The following is a 13688-nucleotide window of genomic DNA, read 5'->3' as shown; positions in this document are numbered from 1 at the left end:
CATACAGTTCACAAGTTCACAAAGGAGTTATAAAAAACTGGATGTCTTGCATCTGCATACATTCTAATAAAAAGAAAAGCAAATGGTGTTCCAGAATATGCAGTCTACACAAAGAAGGCCCACACAGATATGTACCTGCATGCAATGAGCTGTCATCATCAGGCACATTGGTACACTGTTCTAACAGCTCTACTTCATAGGATGTGACAGAGGTGGTTGACACCCACATCCTACTTCATGTGCACTCCTATTTCATGAATTACAATCTGTATAAAATTTTCACTTATTTTCTTTCCAAAATTTCAATGTTAAAGTTCCTACGTTAAGCTGATGTTACACGAATTTTCAAAAAAATTGTAGAAACAAAGTCCCGCCACAAAACTGTATCATTCAAACCATTCAGGTTGTTGTCCTCACTATAATTGAGGTAATTAATTTCATCAGAATTGAAGGTCATTAATCACCACAATTACAAAATTTTCTACATATAGCCATAGAGAAAATGTTATGAGCTAGTAGGTAAATTCAGAAGGAAATACAACCTTTAGTATAAACAGACATTTTTCCATTTTTCAGTAATATATTCCCACTATCCCAAAATTAATTAATTTAAAAGATATTACTAATGATTTCACCTTGTCCAAACTTTTAGTGGCAACTAGAGTGAAACCACTATAAATTTCCAGTATCTGCTGATATACTTTTAATCACATGATTTTTCTGAATAAGTTGACACCAATATTAATGAGCAAGAGTCCCTCATTAAAAATCATTTAATTGTCAATAAAAACATTTTAACATACAAGGTGGATCCTGTGGCCGTAAACCTGAGATTTCCACTGCATAGGCATAAATTAGAATTGTGTACTTTATTAGCTGCTGTTCTTACCAAACAATATATAAACAAAATACAATAATAATCTACTCAGGCACTTAAAAGAAAACATTCTCACCTATAAAATTTATAAGTTAAACTGTCATAAATTATAGAAGTTGAACAATGCTCACACCATTTCAATGATTCTGGCCACTTTGCTCTTAGTCTTTGTCTTCTGGCATAGCTTCAGGCTAGCAAGTCTGTATTCTGTCGCAAGCTTGGGAACCATTTGTGGTGCCTTTCCATTTTTAAAAATTCAGATTGTGAGAACATATTTAATAGTTATGATAAGCAGACATCGAAATTTATATATGTTGTGGTTAATTTGAATAATATTTATCACTACAGTAATAGTTCTGTGACTTTTCCTACTTGTATAATCACTTCATCTGTATTGTGCACTATTTTATCTTAGGATGAAATAAGAATGATTAAGCTCCATGTATGTTTGTACTACCTACCTGTGTGTAAATGTTATTAAAGACTGTAAGAGACCTCACCATCACCAGTAGGATCTTAAGGACATGATTAAAAACTGATGAACTTCCTCTTTTGAACTTAAAAAGAAGCTTCTGGCTATTTGTTTTAAGGATAGATTGTACATCAGCCTTTTTAGATGGTCATTCAGTGAAACTGTGCTGCTACTGGAGGCTTATACCACAACAGGTTTAGTTATGTTACAGTACAAGGACATATGTCATTTGTGTAAAAGACAGTCTCTCAGCTGACATGTAGCACCTTAAAGATATGTCTCGCTAAAATTCCTACAGAAAAGTGCAGATTATACTTGCATTGAAGAAAACAAATGATACAGGCATGTGCAAGGAAGAGTTAGAGAAAGATAAACTTGCCTTATCCTCTATACTGGGCCTCCTTCAGCCAAAATTGAGACAGCCCTCAGAAAAAAACATTAAAGCGTTCTTTTCACCACTGAAAAAAATAAAAGATGTGCTTGGCTTGATAAGTGACAATCTGCAACTGCAAATATCAACTATATATAGCATCCTTCGTGATTGTGGACTCCAATACATCAGAAGAACACAGTGCTGTACATCATAATGCTGCATGGAACACATTAATTGCATAAGTCTTGGGAATAAAGACAAGTAAGCAGTGAAAGAACACAGTGCAAATGAAGGAGATATGATTGAGATTGAGAAAACGAAAATGTTCTGCTAGCAAGTGGCTTTTGGGGGAGCACTGTAAGGCTCCAAGACAATCTCAACAGTGAATGGGCTACCAGCTGTGTGAAGTATGGAACCCTGCATTAGCAGCTGTACACAAAGCATGTGCCCAACAATTAATGCTTTGCAGCTTTGAGAAAGAATAAATGCACTGAGTGTTGAATGGCAGTCCACCCCACATCATTGGGCTGATCCCCACTAAAGGACAAAGGGATTGAGATAGGTGACCATGACTTTGATACAACTCAATACTTTGATAGAATGTGATGTGAGTAACACTCATCAAAAGTTACATTATTTCAATGCAGCCACCCGAACAGAAATCCAATGTAAACTTAAGGGGGGATGTAATGTATTTTGGTCCAAAAAAATTGATCTTTCAAAAATATTATTTTCTTGATCTACACAGTTTATTCTATGATGTGTGTGAATTTTATCATGATAGCAGATTTAGTAATGCCTTTAAATTGTTAAACTAATTAACTCTGCACTGGGGGCCACTCCCACCTCTTCTGAAACTTGGGAAACTGCTTGCTTCAGTGGAATTTTTGTCAGTGTGAAGGCTATTTTCTTTTGATATCTTTGGCTTCAAAAAGTTAGTAATTTAAGGAGATGGGACCTGGCTAAACTAAAAGAATCAGAGGTTGTAGGGTGTTTCAGAGAGAGCTTAAGGAACGATTGACAAGAACGGGGGAAAGAAATACAGTAGAAGAAGAATGGGTAGCTTTGAGAGATGAAATAGTGAAGGCAGCAGAGGATCAAGTAGGTAAAAAGATGAGGGCTAGTAGAAATCATTGGCTAACAGAAGAGATATTGAATTTAATTGATGAAAGGAGAAAATATAAAAATGCAGTAAATGAAGCAGGCAAAAAGGAATGCAAATGTCTCAAAAACGAGACTGACAGGAAGTGCAAAATGGCTAAGCAGGGATGGCTGGGGACAAATGTAAGGATGTGGAGGTGTATATCAGTCGGGGTAAGATATATACTGCCTACAGGAAAATTAAAGAGACCTTCGGCAAAAAGAGAATCACTTGTATGAAAATCAAGAGCTGAGATGGAAAACCAGTTCTAAGCACAGAAGGGAAAGCAGAAATGTGGAGGGAGTACATTGAAGGTCTATGCAGGGGCGATGTACTGGGGGGCAATATTGTGGAAATGGAAGAGTACGTAAATGAAGATGAAATGGGAGATATGACACTGTGTGACAAGTTGGACAGAGCACTGAAAGATCTGAGTTGAAACAAGGCCCCGGCACTAGACAACATTCCGTTAGAACTACTGATAGCCATGGGAGAGCCAGTCCTGACAAAACTCCACCATCTGCTGAGGAAGATGTATGAGATAGGTGAAATACCCTCAGACTTCAAGAAGAATATAATAATTCCAGTCACAAAGATAGCAGGTGTTGACAGATGTGAAAATTACCAAATTATAAGTTTCATCAGTCACAGTTGCAAAATTCTAACATGAATTCTTTACAGATGAATGGAAAAACTGGTAGGAGCCGGCCTTGGGGAAGATCAGTTTGGTTTCCATAGAAATGTTGGAACAGATGAGGCAATACTGACCCTACAACTTATCTTTAGGAAAGGCAAACCTATGTTTCTAGCATTTGTAGACTTACAGAAAGCATTTGACAATGTTGACTGGAATATTCTCTTTCAAATTCTGAAGGTGGTGGGGGTCATATACAGGGAACTGAAGGCTGTTTGCAATTTGTACACAAACCAGATGGCATTATAAGAGTAGAGGGGCATGAAAGGAAAGCAGTGGCTGGGAAGGGAGTGAGACAGGATTATAGCCTATCCCCAATGTTATTCAATCTGTATATTGAGCAAGCAGTAAAGGAAACAAAAGAAAAATCTGGTGTAAGAATTAAAATCCATGGAGGAGAAATTAAAACTTTGGGGTTTCCCAATGACATTGCAAATCTGTCAAAGACAGCAAAGGACCTGGAAGAGCATTTGAATGGAATAGAGAGTGTATTGAAAGGAGGATGTAATATGAACATCAACAAAAGCAAAATGAGGATACTGGAAGATAGTCAAATTGAACCAGGTGTTGCTGAGGGAATTAGATTAGGAATTGAGACACTTAAAGTAGTACATGATTTTTGCTTTCTTGGGAGCAAAGTAACTGATGATGGTTGAAGTAGAGAGGATATAAAATGTAGACTGGCAATGGCAAGGAAAGTGTTTCTGAAGAAGAGAAATTTGTTAACATCGAGTATAGATTCAAGTGTCAGGAAGTCTTTTCTGAAAGTATTTGTATGGAGTGTAGCCACGTATGGAAGTGAAACATGGATGATAAATAGTTTAAACAAGAAGGGAATAGAGCCTCTCGAAATGTGGTGCTACAGAAGAATGCTGAAGATTAGATGGATACATCATGTAACTAATGTGCAGGTACTGAACGGAATTGGGAGAAGAGGAATTTGTGGCACAACTTGACTAGAAGAAGGGATCAGTTGGTGGGACATGTTCTGAGGCATCAAGGGATCAACAGTTTAGTATTGGAGGTCAGTGTGGAGGGTAAAATTTGTAGAGGGAAGACCACAACAACATCATCTCTGGCTGGCATCTATATCTCTGGCTGACATCTATATCTTTGCCTGAAAACTTTCATGCATGTGGGTTATTTACATTTTGACAATACAAACACATATTAGTATGTGGAAGGTTGAATTTCCAAAGCTTTACATGGAAATCAAGATTTATACATAATGGCTGGTGGAAAAACTGTGTTTAGGGAATGGAGGTTTCATGGAAATTGATTTACCAACAAAAAAGAGAAAGCAGCTCGAAATGAAAATCATAAGCTCTCACCTTCAGCATCGAAACTTGGGACAGGAGAACTACACAGTTGCATGAATGATGTTGATATTGATTCCACTGGATTCAGACTTATTGATTTAGAGCTTCTCTGCCAGGCTATAAAGTTTTCTTGTTCATCTGCTAGCCGTAAAAATACGGAATGCATGAGTGTTGTTGAAGAAAGAAGAGTGGTAATAGCTTGTGATTTTAAATTAATTTGTAACTCTTGTGGCTATGAATTTTCATAGCCGAAAAGTCTGACACTGATACCTATGAAAGCAATTTTAGGTTGTCATATGCTCTAAGATGCTTTGGACAGGTTAGGGAAAGAGGTAATTTATTTTGTGGTTTTCTGAACATGCCTCCATCTTGTGCAAGGTTTGAAAAAATAAATAAAGAAATGTCTGATGCTGTATGTGATACTGCCAAAGTTTCTATGAAGAAAGCAGTGGAGGAATAGATCCTGAGGTAGATATTCATGACTGAATCTGAATCTCCTACAAATGTTATTGAACTGTGTGTGTCTGTAGATGGGACCTGGATGAAAAGGGGTCACACCTCTCTGTATGGAGTTGCATCTATTATTGGTATTGACTCAGGTAAAGTTTTAGATGTAGAAATTATGTCTAAATATTGCCACCAGCGAGCAACAAGGAAAATGTCCAACAATGAAGACAATGCAGAAACGTTGGCAAGAAAAGCACGCAGCAGTAGCATGCTCTAAAAATCATAGTGGCTCAAGTGGGGGCATGGAGGCTACTGCAGTTGTGAGGATGTTCTCCAGATCTGAGGACCAGTATGGTGTTAGATATACTAATTACCTTGGTGATGGGGACTCTTCTTCATTCAAAGCTGTAACAGGTAAAAATCTGTAAAATAAAACAATAGAAAAGTTTGAATGTGTTGGCCATAGGATTGGTGGGAGGCTTCATTCCTTGTCCTTGGTGAAAAAGAAGAAAGGTGAAGTACTTGAGGCTGAAAAACCACTAGGAGGAAAAGGCAGGCTTACTCTGAAAGAAATTGATTCTCTTCAGCTATTTTATAGGAGAGCTATCAGGAAAAGCACACATAATTTAGAGGCAACAAGTCGTGCTGTGTGGGCATTTTTTTCCACAAACTATCCACTGACCAAACAGCAATGCTCAATCTGTGTCTGAAAGACGATTGATGTAAGTTCAACAACAGAAATGAGATGTATTCACATAAAAACTCATTACCAGGACATGTTATGAATGCAGTTAAGCTCACGGTCATTTATTGAGGAAGTATCTTCCTGGGAAGACACAAAATGCAAATCAAAGCCACAATAATTTCATTTGGAATAGATGCTCAAAAAGGATATTCTGCGGACTTGAAGTACTCAAAATAGGTGTCTATGTTGCAGTTTTATGTTACAATAACAGAAATGATCGCAGAATTGAAGTGCTGAAGAAAGTTGGTGTAGATCCCGGTGTGTTTAAAACAAAAACATTTTACACCATTGATGAGAGCAGGGTCAAGAAAGCTAGCAAATCTGTGTTTTATCTCCAAATACAGGCCAGGCAGATTCGAAGAGGAGAGAAGAAAAACCTGGAGGATGAGGAGTATCAGAGGTAAGCTTATTACATGTAGAAGTATGAGAAGAAAATCTTTGAACCTCCTTTTCTCTGTTTTACATTTTCTCTTTTTTATGTTATTAGAAGCCTTTTCTCAAAAAGTATATGAGCTAATGGTATGAAATTTTCAGGAACTGTTTGCAGTGTGTTGCTGTCTCCCTGGAACTAAAAAGTATGAGATCCTGCAATTACTTTCTGATTTTTAGATGATTGTATGTAGAAAAAAAGTTAATTGTGGATGTACAAAGTTAGAAACTCTGTTAATGATATGATTTGTGCCATAAATTAATAACTAGTTCAGTGGTCTTATAACCTTCTCAGGACACTACAATAAAATTTTCAGATTAATTGTATGAATAGAATTTGAGTTATGGCTTTTTATTAAAAATTCAAATTTCTGGCAAAATATTGATCCTGCATATTTTATTGTATTTCTCCATTAAAGCACAGCTCTTTTGCTTTACACATGCATATTTTAGATTTGTACATTAATAAATATGGCTGTAATGATTTTTTAAATAAGTGTTTAAATTTTCCGTTACATCGCCCTTTAAGGAAAAAAGGAAGAAAAATATTATCATAGCAGCTGTTTTTAATGTAAATGTGAGACGTCATGACTATAACTCAAAACTGTTTATTGACTTAATGCAGAACTCTTGTTTTGAACTAAATTTCTGTGAATTCAGTAGAGAGAACACTCATTCAACTAATTTCTGACATTCTACATTGTTTATTCAGCTGTAAGGAATAACTAAACCAAATGTTAAGAAAGGTTTTATGAGAATAAACTTTTATGAAAGATGCAGTAAAATGGCACATAGATAATAGTGTATCAAGTACTGAGAACTTTGATAAATTTCTAAGCAGTTTTCTAGAGATGTTCAGTGAATCATTCACACGAAGGATCTGGCACCAAATAGCCAAAAGTAAACTAAACTGAATTATTACAAGATTAAAAATATCTAGTGCTACAAAACAAGATCTACATAAAGAGATGAAATACAATTAGAATCCTGACTTTATTAACTACGTGAAATGTTATAAAGTTGTACTTACAAGTTTTGCCAAAACTGCCAAAAGAACGTCAAATGACAAGTTTATTTTATGACATAATGTCTAAGGCAGTATGGCCTGTTAAATATGAATTAGGTACAGCAATCAACCAACACAGAATTTCAAAAATTAAACAAAACAACAACACTATTTTCTATCCTGTTCAAATGTCTCAATGCTTTAATAAATTTTTCATGAATGTAGCAAAATATAATGTTGATGTGATTACTTATTAAAACAGCGTATATCTGGCCTGGACCAGGATAGTGACCCTGCTGTGGTCTTTAATAAAGTCTCTACTGGAGATGTAAAAACGCTATTTTGTCCTTGAAAAACAAAAACTCTGCAGGGTGGGATCAAGTACCTACTAAAGTAATTTAATTTGTCTATGATGCCCTCTATCTTTAATCATGATTCAGTCATTTGAGCAAGTCAACTTTCCTGAAGTATGCAGAGGTTAAACCACTAAATAAAAAAAGGTCAAGGGAGCGTATGGAAAATTACCATCCTATCTCTATTCTGGTAGAAGCTGAACTCGGGGACGATCAGTTTGGATTCCATAGAAATGTTGGAACACGCAAGGCAATACTGACGTTAAGACTTGTCTTAGATTAAGGAAAGGCAAACCTACATTCCTAGCATTTGTAGACTTAGAGAAAGCTTTTGACCATGTTGACTGGAATACTCTCTTTCAAATTCTGAAGGTGCAGGGATAAAATACAGGGAGCAAAAGGCTATTTACAATTTGTACAGAAACCAGATGGCATCTGTAAGAGTAGAGGAGCATGAAAGGGAAGCAATGGTTAGGAAGGGAGTGAGACAGGGTTGTAGCCTACCCCTGATGTTATTTAATCTGTACATTGAGCAAGCAATAAAGGAAACAAAAGAAAAATTTTGAGCAGAAATTAAAATCCATCGAGATGAAATTAAAACTTTGATGTTTGACAATCACATTGTAATTCTGTCAGAGACAGCAAAGGACCTGGAAGAGCAGTTGAACGGAATGGACAGTGTCTTGAAAGGAGGATATAAGATGAACATCAACAAAAGCAAAACGAGGATAATGGAATGTAGCCAAATTAAGTCAAGTGATGCTGAGGGAATTAGATTAGGAAATGAGACACTTAAAGTAGTAAAGGAGTTTTGCTATTTGGGGAGCAAAATAACTGATGATGGTCAAAGTAGAGAGGATATAAAATGTAGACTGGCGATGGTAAGGAAAGTGTTACTGAAGAAGATAAATTTGTTATCATCAAGTATAGATTTAAGTGTCAGGAAATCTTTTCTGAAAGTATTTTCTGACAAGAAGAGAACAGAAGCTATTGAAATGTGGTCTTACAGGAGAATGCTGAAGATTAGATGTGTAGATCATGTAAGTAATGAAGAGGTACTGAACAGAATTGGGGAGAAGAGGAATTTGTGGCACAACCTGACAAAAAGAAGGGACCGATTGGTAGGACATGTTCTGAGGCATCAAGGGATCACCAATTTAGTATTGGAGGGAAACATGGAGGGTAAAAATAGTAGAGGTAGACTAAGAGATGAATACGCTAAGCAGATTCAGAAGGATGTAGGTTGCAGTGGTTACTCAGAGATGAAGAAGCTTGCACAGAATAGAGTATCATGGAGAGCTGCATCAAACCTGTCTCTGGGTTGTAGACCACACCAACAACAACATCTCTATCCTCTCAGGGTTATCCACAGCATTTGAAAAACTAGCTACAGTCCAGATATACATTTTATCACAAAACATAATGTTATTCCCAAAAACCAAGGTGTGTTGGTTTGAAAAATGGAAAAACACCATGAATGCAATCACTGAATTCATTGAAAAAATCAGCTCATCATTAGACAAAAGCAATCAATTGGCAGTTATCTTCTGTGACCTTACAAAGACATTCGATTCAGTGAATCACTCCCTGCTGCTTCATAAATTATGCAGGTATGGGATCAGATAAAATGCTCTGTAGTGACTTAAGCCTTATGTGACAAACAGGAAGCAAAGGGTAATCATAAAATCTAATACCATCAATTATGCATCTCAGTGAGATACAATTGTACAAGGAGCCCTCAAGGCTTATTTCTCCTTTACATAAATAATTTACCTCTCCATAACAGTTCCCAACTAGTCATGTTTACAGACGGTACTTCAGTATTTATTGAAAGAGAAAATGTGAGGGAAATTCTGGATGCTGTCTTAAACTTAAATTTTCAAGGATACTTTTTCCTCAGTATAAAACCAAACAATCAAAAATCAAAATTAAATTAAATAGCCTTGCTTTTACAATGGACCAGCTATCTGGTGTAACAGACATAAACAGCAGGAAGCTCAAGTACCACAGTTACCTTGAATTCGTACTTAGATATGGTAATTTTTTTTTTTTTTTTTTTTTTGGGGGGGTGGGGCAGAATTCAAGTCACATGTCACAAATCCTACTACTTCAGAAAAGAATTGTTAGAAAAATGTTTGCTGCCTCTCCAAGAATGTCCTACTGCCCAGTCTTCAAGAACCTTTCCCTGCATTGTGCATCTCTGAGATTATTGTCCTTGTACACACAAATCCTGAGGTAACACAAGAAAACTGTTTCAAACATATGTACAACACTAGACACAAAGAAAATTTCCTGTTTCCAACAGATCACTTAAGACCCTACCAACAGACACCCAACTACATGGGAATTAAAGTCTACAACAAACTCGAGGGTAGGGATATACTGAACATGGGTCTATAGGTTGAAAAATGCTACTATTCAGTTGGAGAATTTGTGAACAATGAGATGATCATTTGAACAGTGTGAGTAATTAGCATCATAGTGTAATGTATAATATTGTATGTATAAAAAATGACTGAAAATTTAGACACTAAGTATTGTACATCATGGTAAAAACAATTTATTAATTTGTTCAACATAAACCTGTGCTGATAAAATTACTCTTAAAAAATTGTGTGTGTATGTATCTATACATATCCCATAAGCCAAAAATTAACATGTTTCCTGTACAATACAATCAGATAATCTGTAAAATGTATGTTATGAGATGTAAACAAATACAATAAAATACAAGATTTTTCTGTAGACATAATGTTTATTTCAATACATGAAAGTTCTCTGATGTAGTGGCTGGATTTCAAAACTTTTCCTTCACTAATTCGTCAGCAACTGTTCCTAATAAGAATTAAAATTGTTATAACTGGCTTGGAATCAGTGACGTTTTTCTCCACCTTGTGCTAACACAATATTTTGTTGAATTTTCTTCTTCCCTATATCATCTTGCACAGTTTTCCACATGGACTTATTTTCATTGGATGAGCCATGAAAAATTTGTTGTTTTCTTTTATTTGACCCACTTTTATGACACATCTCAGAACTATTTTTTAAAATAACTTAGAAATGCCAGGTCGCTGTTTATTTTAAAGAAAAAAGTTCTTGTTTACTTTTACACATGGAGATTACTTTCAATTTTGGACAAGCTACATGAAAGTTATACTTGAAAATGGTAAACAACTCTCCATCTTTGTGTTGGTAATAGAGATATCATATACTTTTGACGAAGATTGTTCACTAATTAGGGATTGGAAATGTTCGATATTTTTCTGACTCTAACCCCTTCTGTAAGTAACAGTTTGCACACTGGTTGAAAAAGAAAGAAAGACTACATTGTTATCAGGTCATCTGTATACACATAAAACAATAATTTTTTCTGCCACTCAAGAGTTGTGACACTTCAAAATCTCTTTAACAACACAATTTATGTGCATGAATTTTGTTGTACATAGATATAGATCCCTTCATATTTTTATTTTGTTCTACAGAAACAGTTTACAAGGTTCAAACATATTATTTTCAAGTGTTGGCAATAATCAATCTGAAATCAATGTTCACAAGAAACATAAAAGTGAAGCATCCCTCCATTCACTGCTAAAGAAAGTGTTTATTCCATCATCTATGTTTGTTAATAACTCTACATTCTCGTGTGCAATCTTTAGGGTATGTTTGCAGATTAGTGCTGCATCATATTTTTTGTGGTACAGTTTTTGACTGTAAAAAATTTTCTCACTCATTTTGCAATGTACAGAATCTTTCTTAATGACCCATTTGTCACTGGCATGCTTCCTGCACTGTAGTAACACCTATTATGCACCTTATTATTAAAAATGTGCTAGATAGGCCCTGCATCCTGTTATGATGTGACACATTCCTCATGTTTATGTTTCATCGTCTTCCATTCCTTGACAACTGCAGTGAGTTGGTATGTTTGTCTGCTAATTTGCATTGTATTCCAGATCTGCTGATAAGTTGTACTTGATCACTATATGACCCGTGAGCTCATCTTCATGGGGGCCATATGTACCATTATACAGCCTTATTTGCAATTCTGTTCGGTGCTGCAATAGGACAGACAAATAATGAATTCATTGCATTAGAATAATGATATGTTTAATTGTAAAACATGTTGGATAATATTAGTGCCTCACATGGGGTGGCAGATTTGTATTATACTAGTGACCCATCCCAGATCCGCACAGGTAACATTAAGTATTCTATGGTTGGACAACTTTTCTAGGATAACAGTAATAATTTATATCCACAGTGTTTCTGCCTCTTCACTTCTGAGTAGCACTTGCAACCAATGTTGCACTTTTTTGTTGGATGTATTCCAATCTATGTTTTCCTCTACAGATTTTATCCTCTACAGCTCCCTCTAGTAGCACAGAAGTCATTCCCTTATGTCTTAATGGACATCTTACTATCCTGTCCCTTCTTTTTATCAGTGTTTCCCATAAATTCCTTTTCTCACTGATTCTCCAGAGAACCTCCTCTTTCCTTACCTTATTAGACTACCTAATTTGCAACACTCTTCTGTAATACCACATCTCAAATGCTTAAACTCTCTTCTTTTCTGGTTTTCCCACAGTCCATGTTTCACTGGCATAGGAACCTGTGCTCCAAACATACATTCCAAGAAATTTCTTCCTAAAATTAAGGTCTATGCTTGATACTAATAGACTTTGCTTGGCTAGGAATGCCCTTTTTGCCAGTGCTAGTCAGCTTTTTATGTCCTCCTCGCTCCATCCATCATGGATATGTACAGATGTGTTAAATTTCACCATTTCTGGTAGTTTGGTAAGCAAGAGGTCTAATACATGTCTTTTCAAAAGAAATACTGCTGACACTGAGGTTATCAGGTGCACCTATAAAACGCACATGCATAAAATTTAGTGTGACATAATTCATCTAAAAACAGTAGATGAAGGTAAGTGGAAGATATAAATCTGTACTAGTTTCTATAACAATGAGGAATATATCATACTAACTCTGATAATGGTCTTCCACTATGTGTGCTGTGTTTACTATGCTGTTTCACTAAAAAGAATGTTTCTACTGCTGATTTCATATTTTGATTGTTTCAGTACAACCAGGTATACACCAGCCTATTGGAGTGAACCTACAGGAACAAAAAGAAAGAAATAAGAATAGTGATGGTGCAAGTGTAAGGCTGTGGACAGAATGCACAGATAGAGAGATAGAGATATAGAGAGACAGAGAGAGATAGAGAGAGAGAGAGAGAGAGAGAGAGAGAGAGAGAGAGAGAGAGAGATCACAGTTGCAACTAGATGTGTGATATGATTAGAACATTAGGTGTTCATCGTATACTTGTTTAAGATGCACAAACGTGTTTATATATGCAGTTATTTCCATTTTGGGTGGCAGTGGAGTCCTTCATAATGTGTAAAAGTAGCCACAACTGAGAAATAAAATTCCAGCGCCATAAGTATAGTCTTTTGGCATTAAGACTTGTTTTTTACTATGAAATGGTTGTTTAACTATTCAGCTCTTAAAGTAACTTATACTTTTTAAATCAAATGCAAAATTCAGCAATGTCACCTGTGAATTAGATTCTTTAAAGGATCTTGGTAGCCAAAGATGATCATGTAATTATACTTGGATTTGCAGTAAATGCTTTGAACTGCAGTCGTAATAATACAATGGTGGATGCCATTATGCACACTGCAAGGAATGTTCCTCTTACTAGTGTGTAGATTATGTCACTCTTTGAGCAAAGCAGCAACACTTGGATGACCCATAGCATATATAGCATAATGCAAAGCTTTGTTAGCAACTCATGAGAAGAGAGTGTTTGCACATGGGTATGATGGTTGC

At 35.9% G+C, this 13688-nt stretch overlaps 1 protein-coding gene across 1 annotated transcript in view; it reads left to right on the top strand.

Moving 5' to 3' along the window:
* LOC126481604 (UDP-glucosyltransferase 2-like) overlaps positions 1–13219 on the top strand; it is a 725388-nt gene extending 712169 nt beyond the window's left edge. Inside the window, exon 6 of the mRNA XM_050105476.1 lies at positions 12938–13219. Within this exon, the coding sequence (XP_049961433.1) occupies positions 12938–12998 (61 nt within the window). The 3' untranslated portion in view covers positions 12999–13219. The remainder of the gene's footprint in view (positions 1–12937) is intronic.
* The last annotated feature ends 469 nt before the right edge of the window (positions 13220–13688 follow it).

The sequence above is a fragment of the Schistocerca serialis genome, chromosome 5 (genome assembly GCF_023864345.2).
Source record: "Schistocerca serialis cubense isolate TAMUIC-IGC-003099 chromosome 5, iqSchSeri2.2, whole genome shotgun sequence".
Classification (NCBI taxonomy): domain Eukaryota; kingdom Metazoa; phylum Arthropoda; class Insecta; order Orthoptera; family Acrididae; genus Schistocerca; species Schistocerca serialis.
Note: the sequence above shows the minus strand (reverse complement) of the source record. Positions and strands in the feature narration are given on the sequence as shown.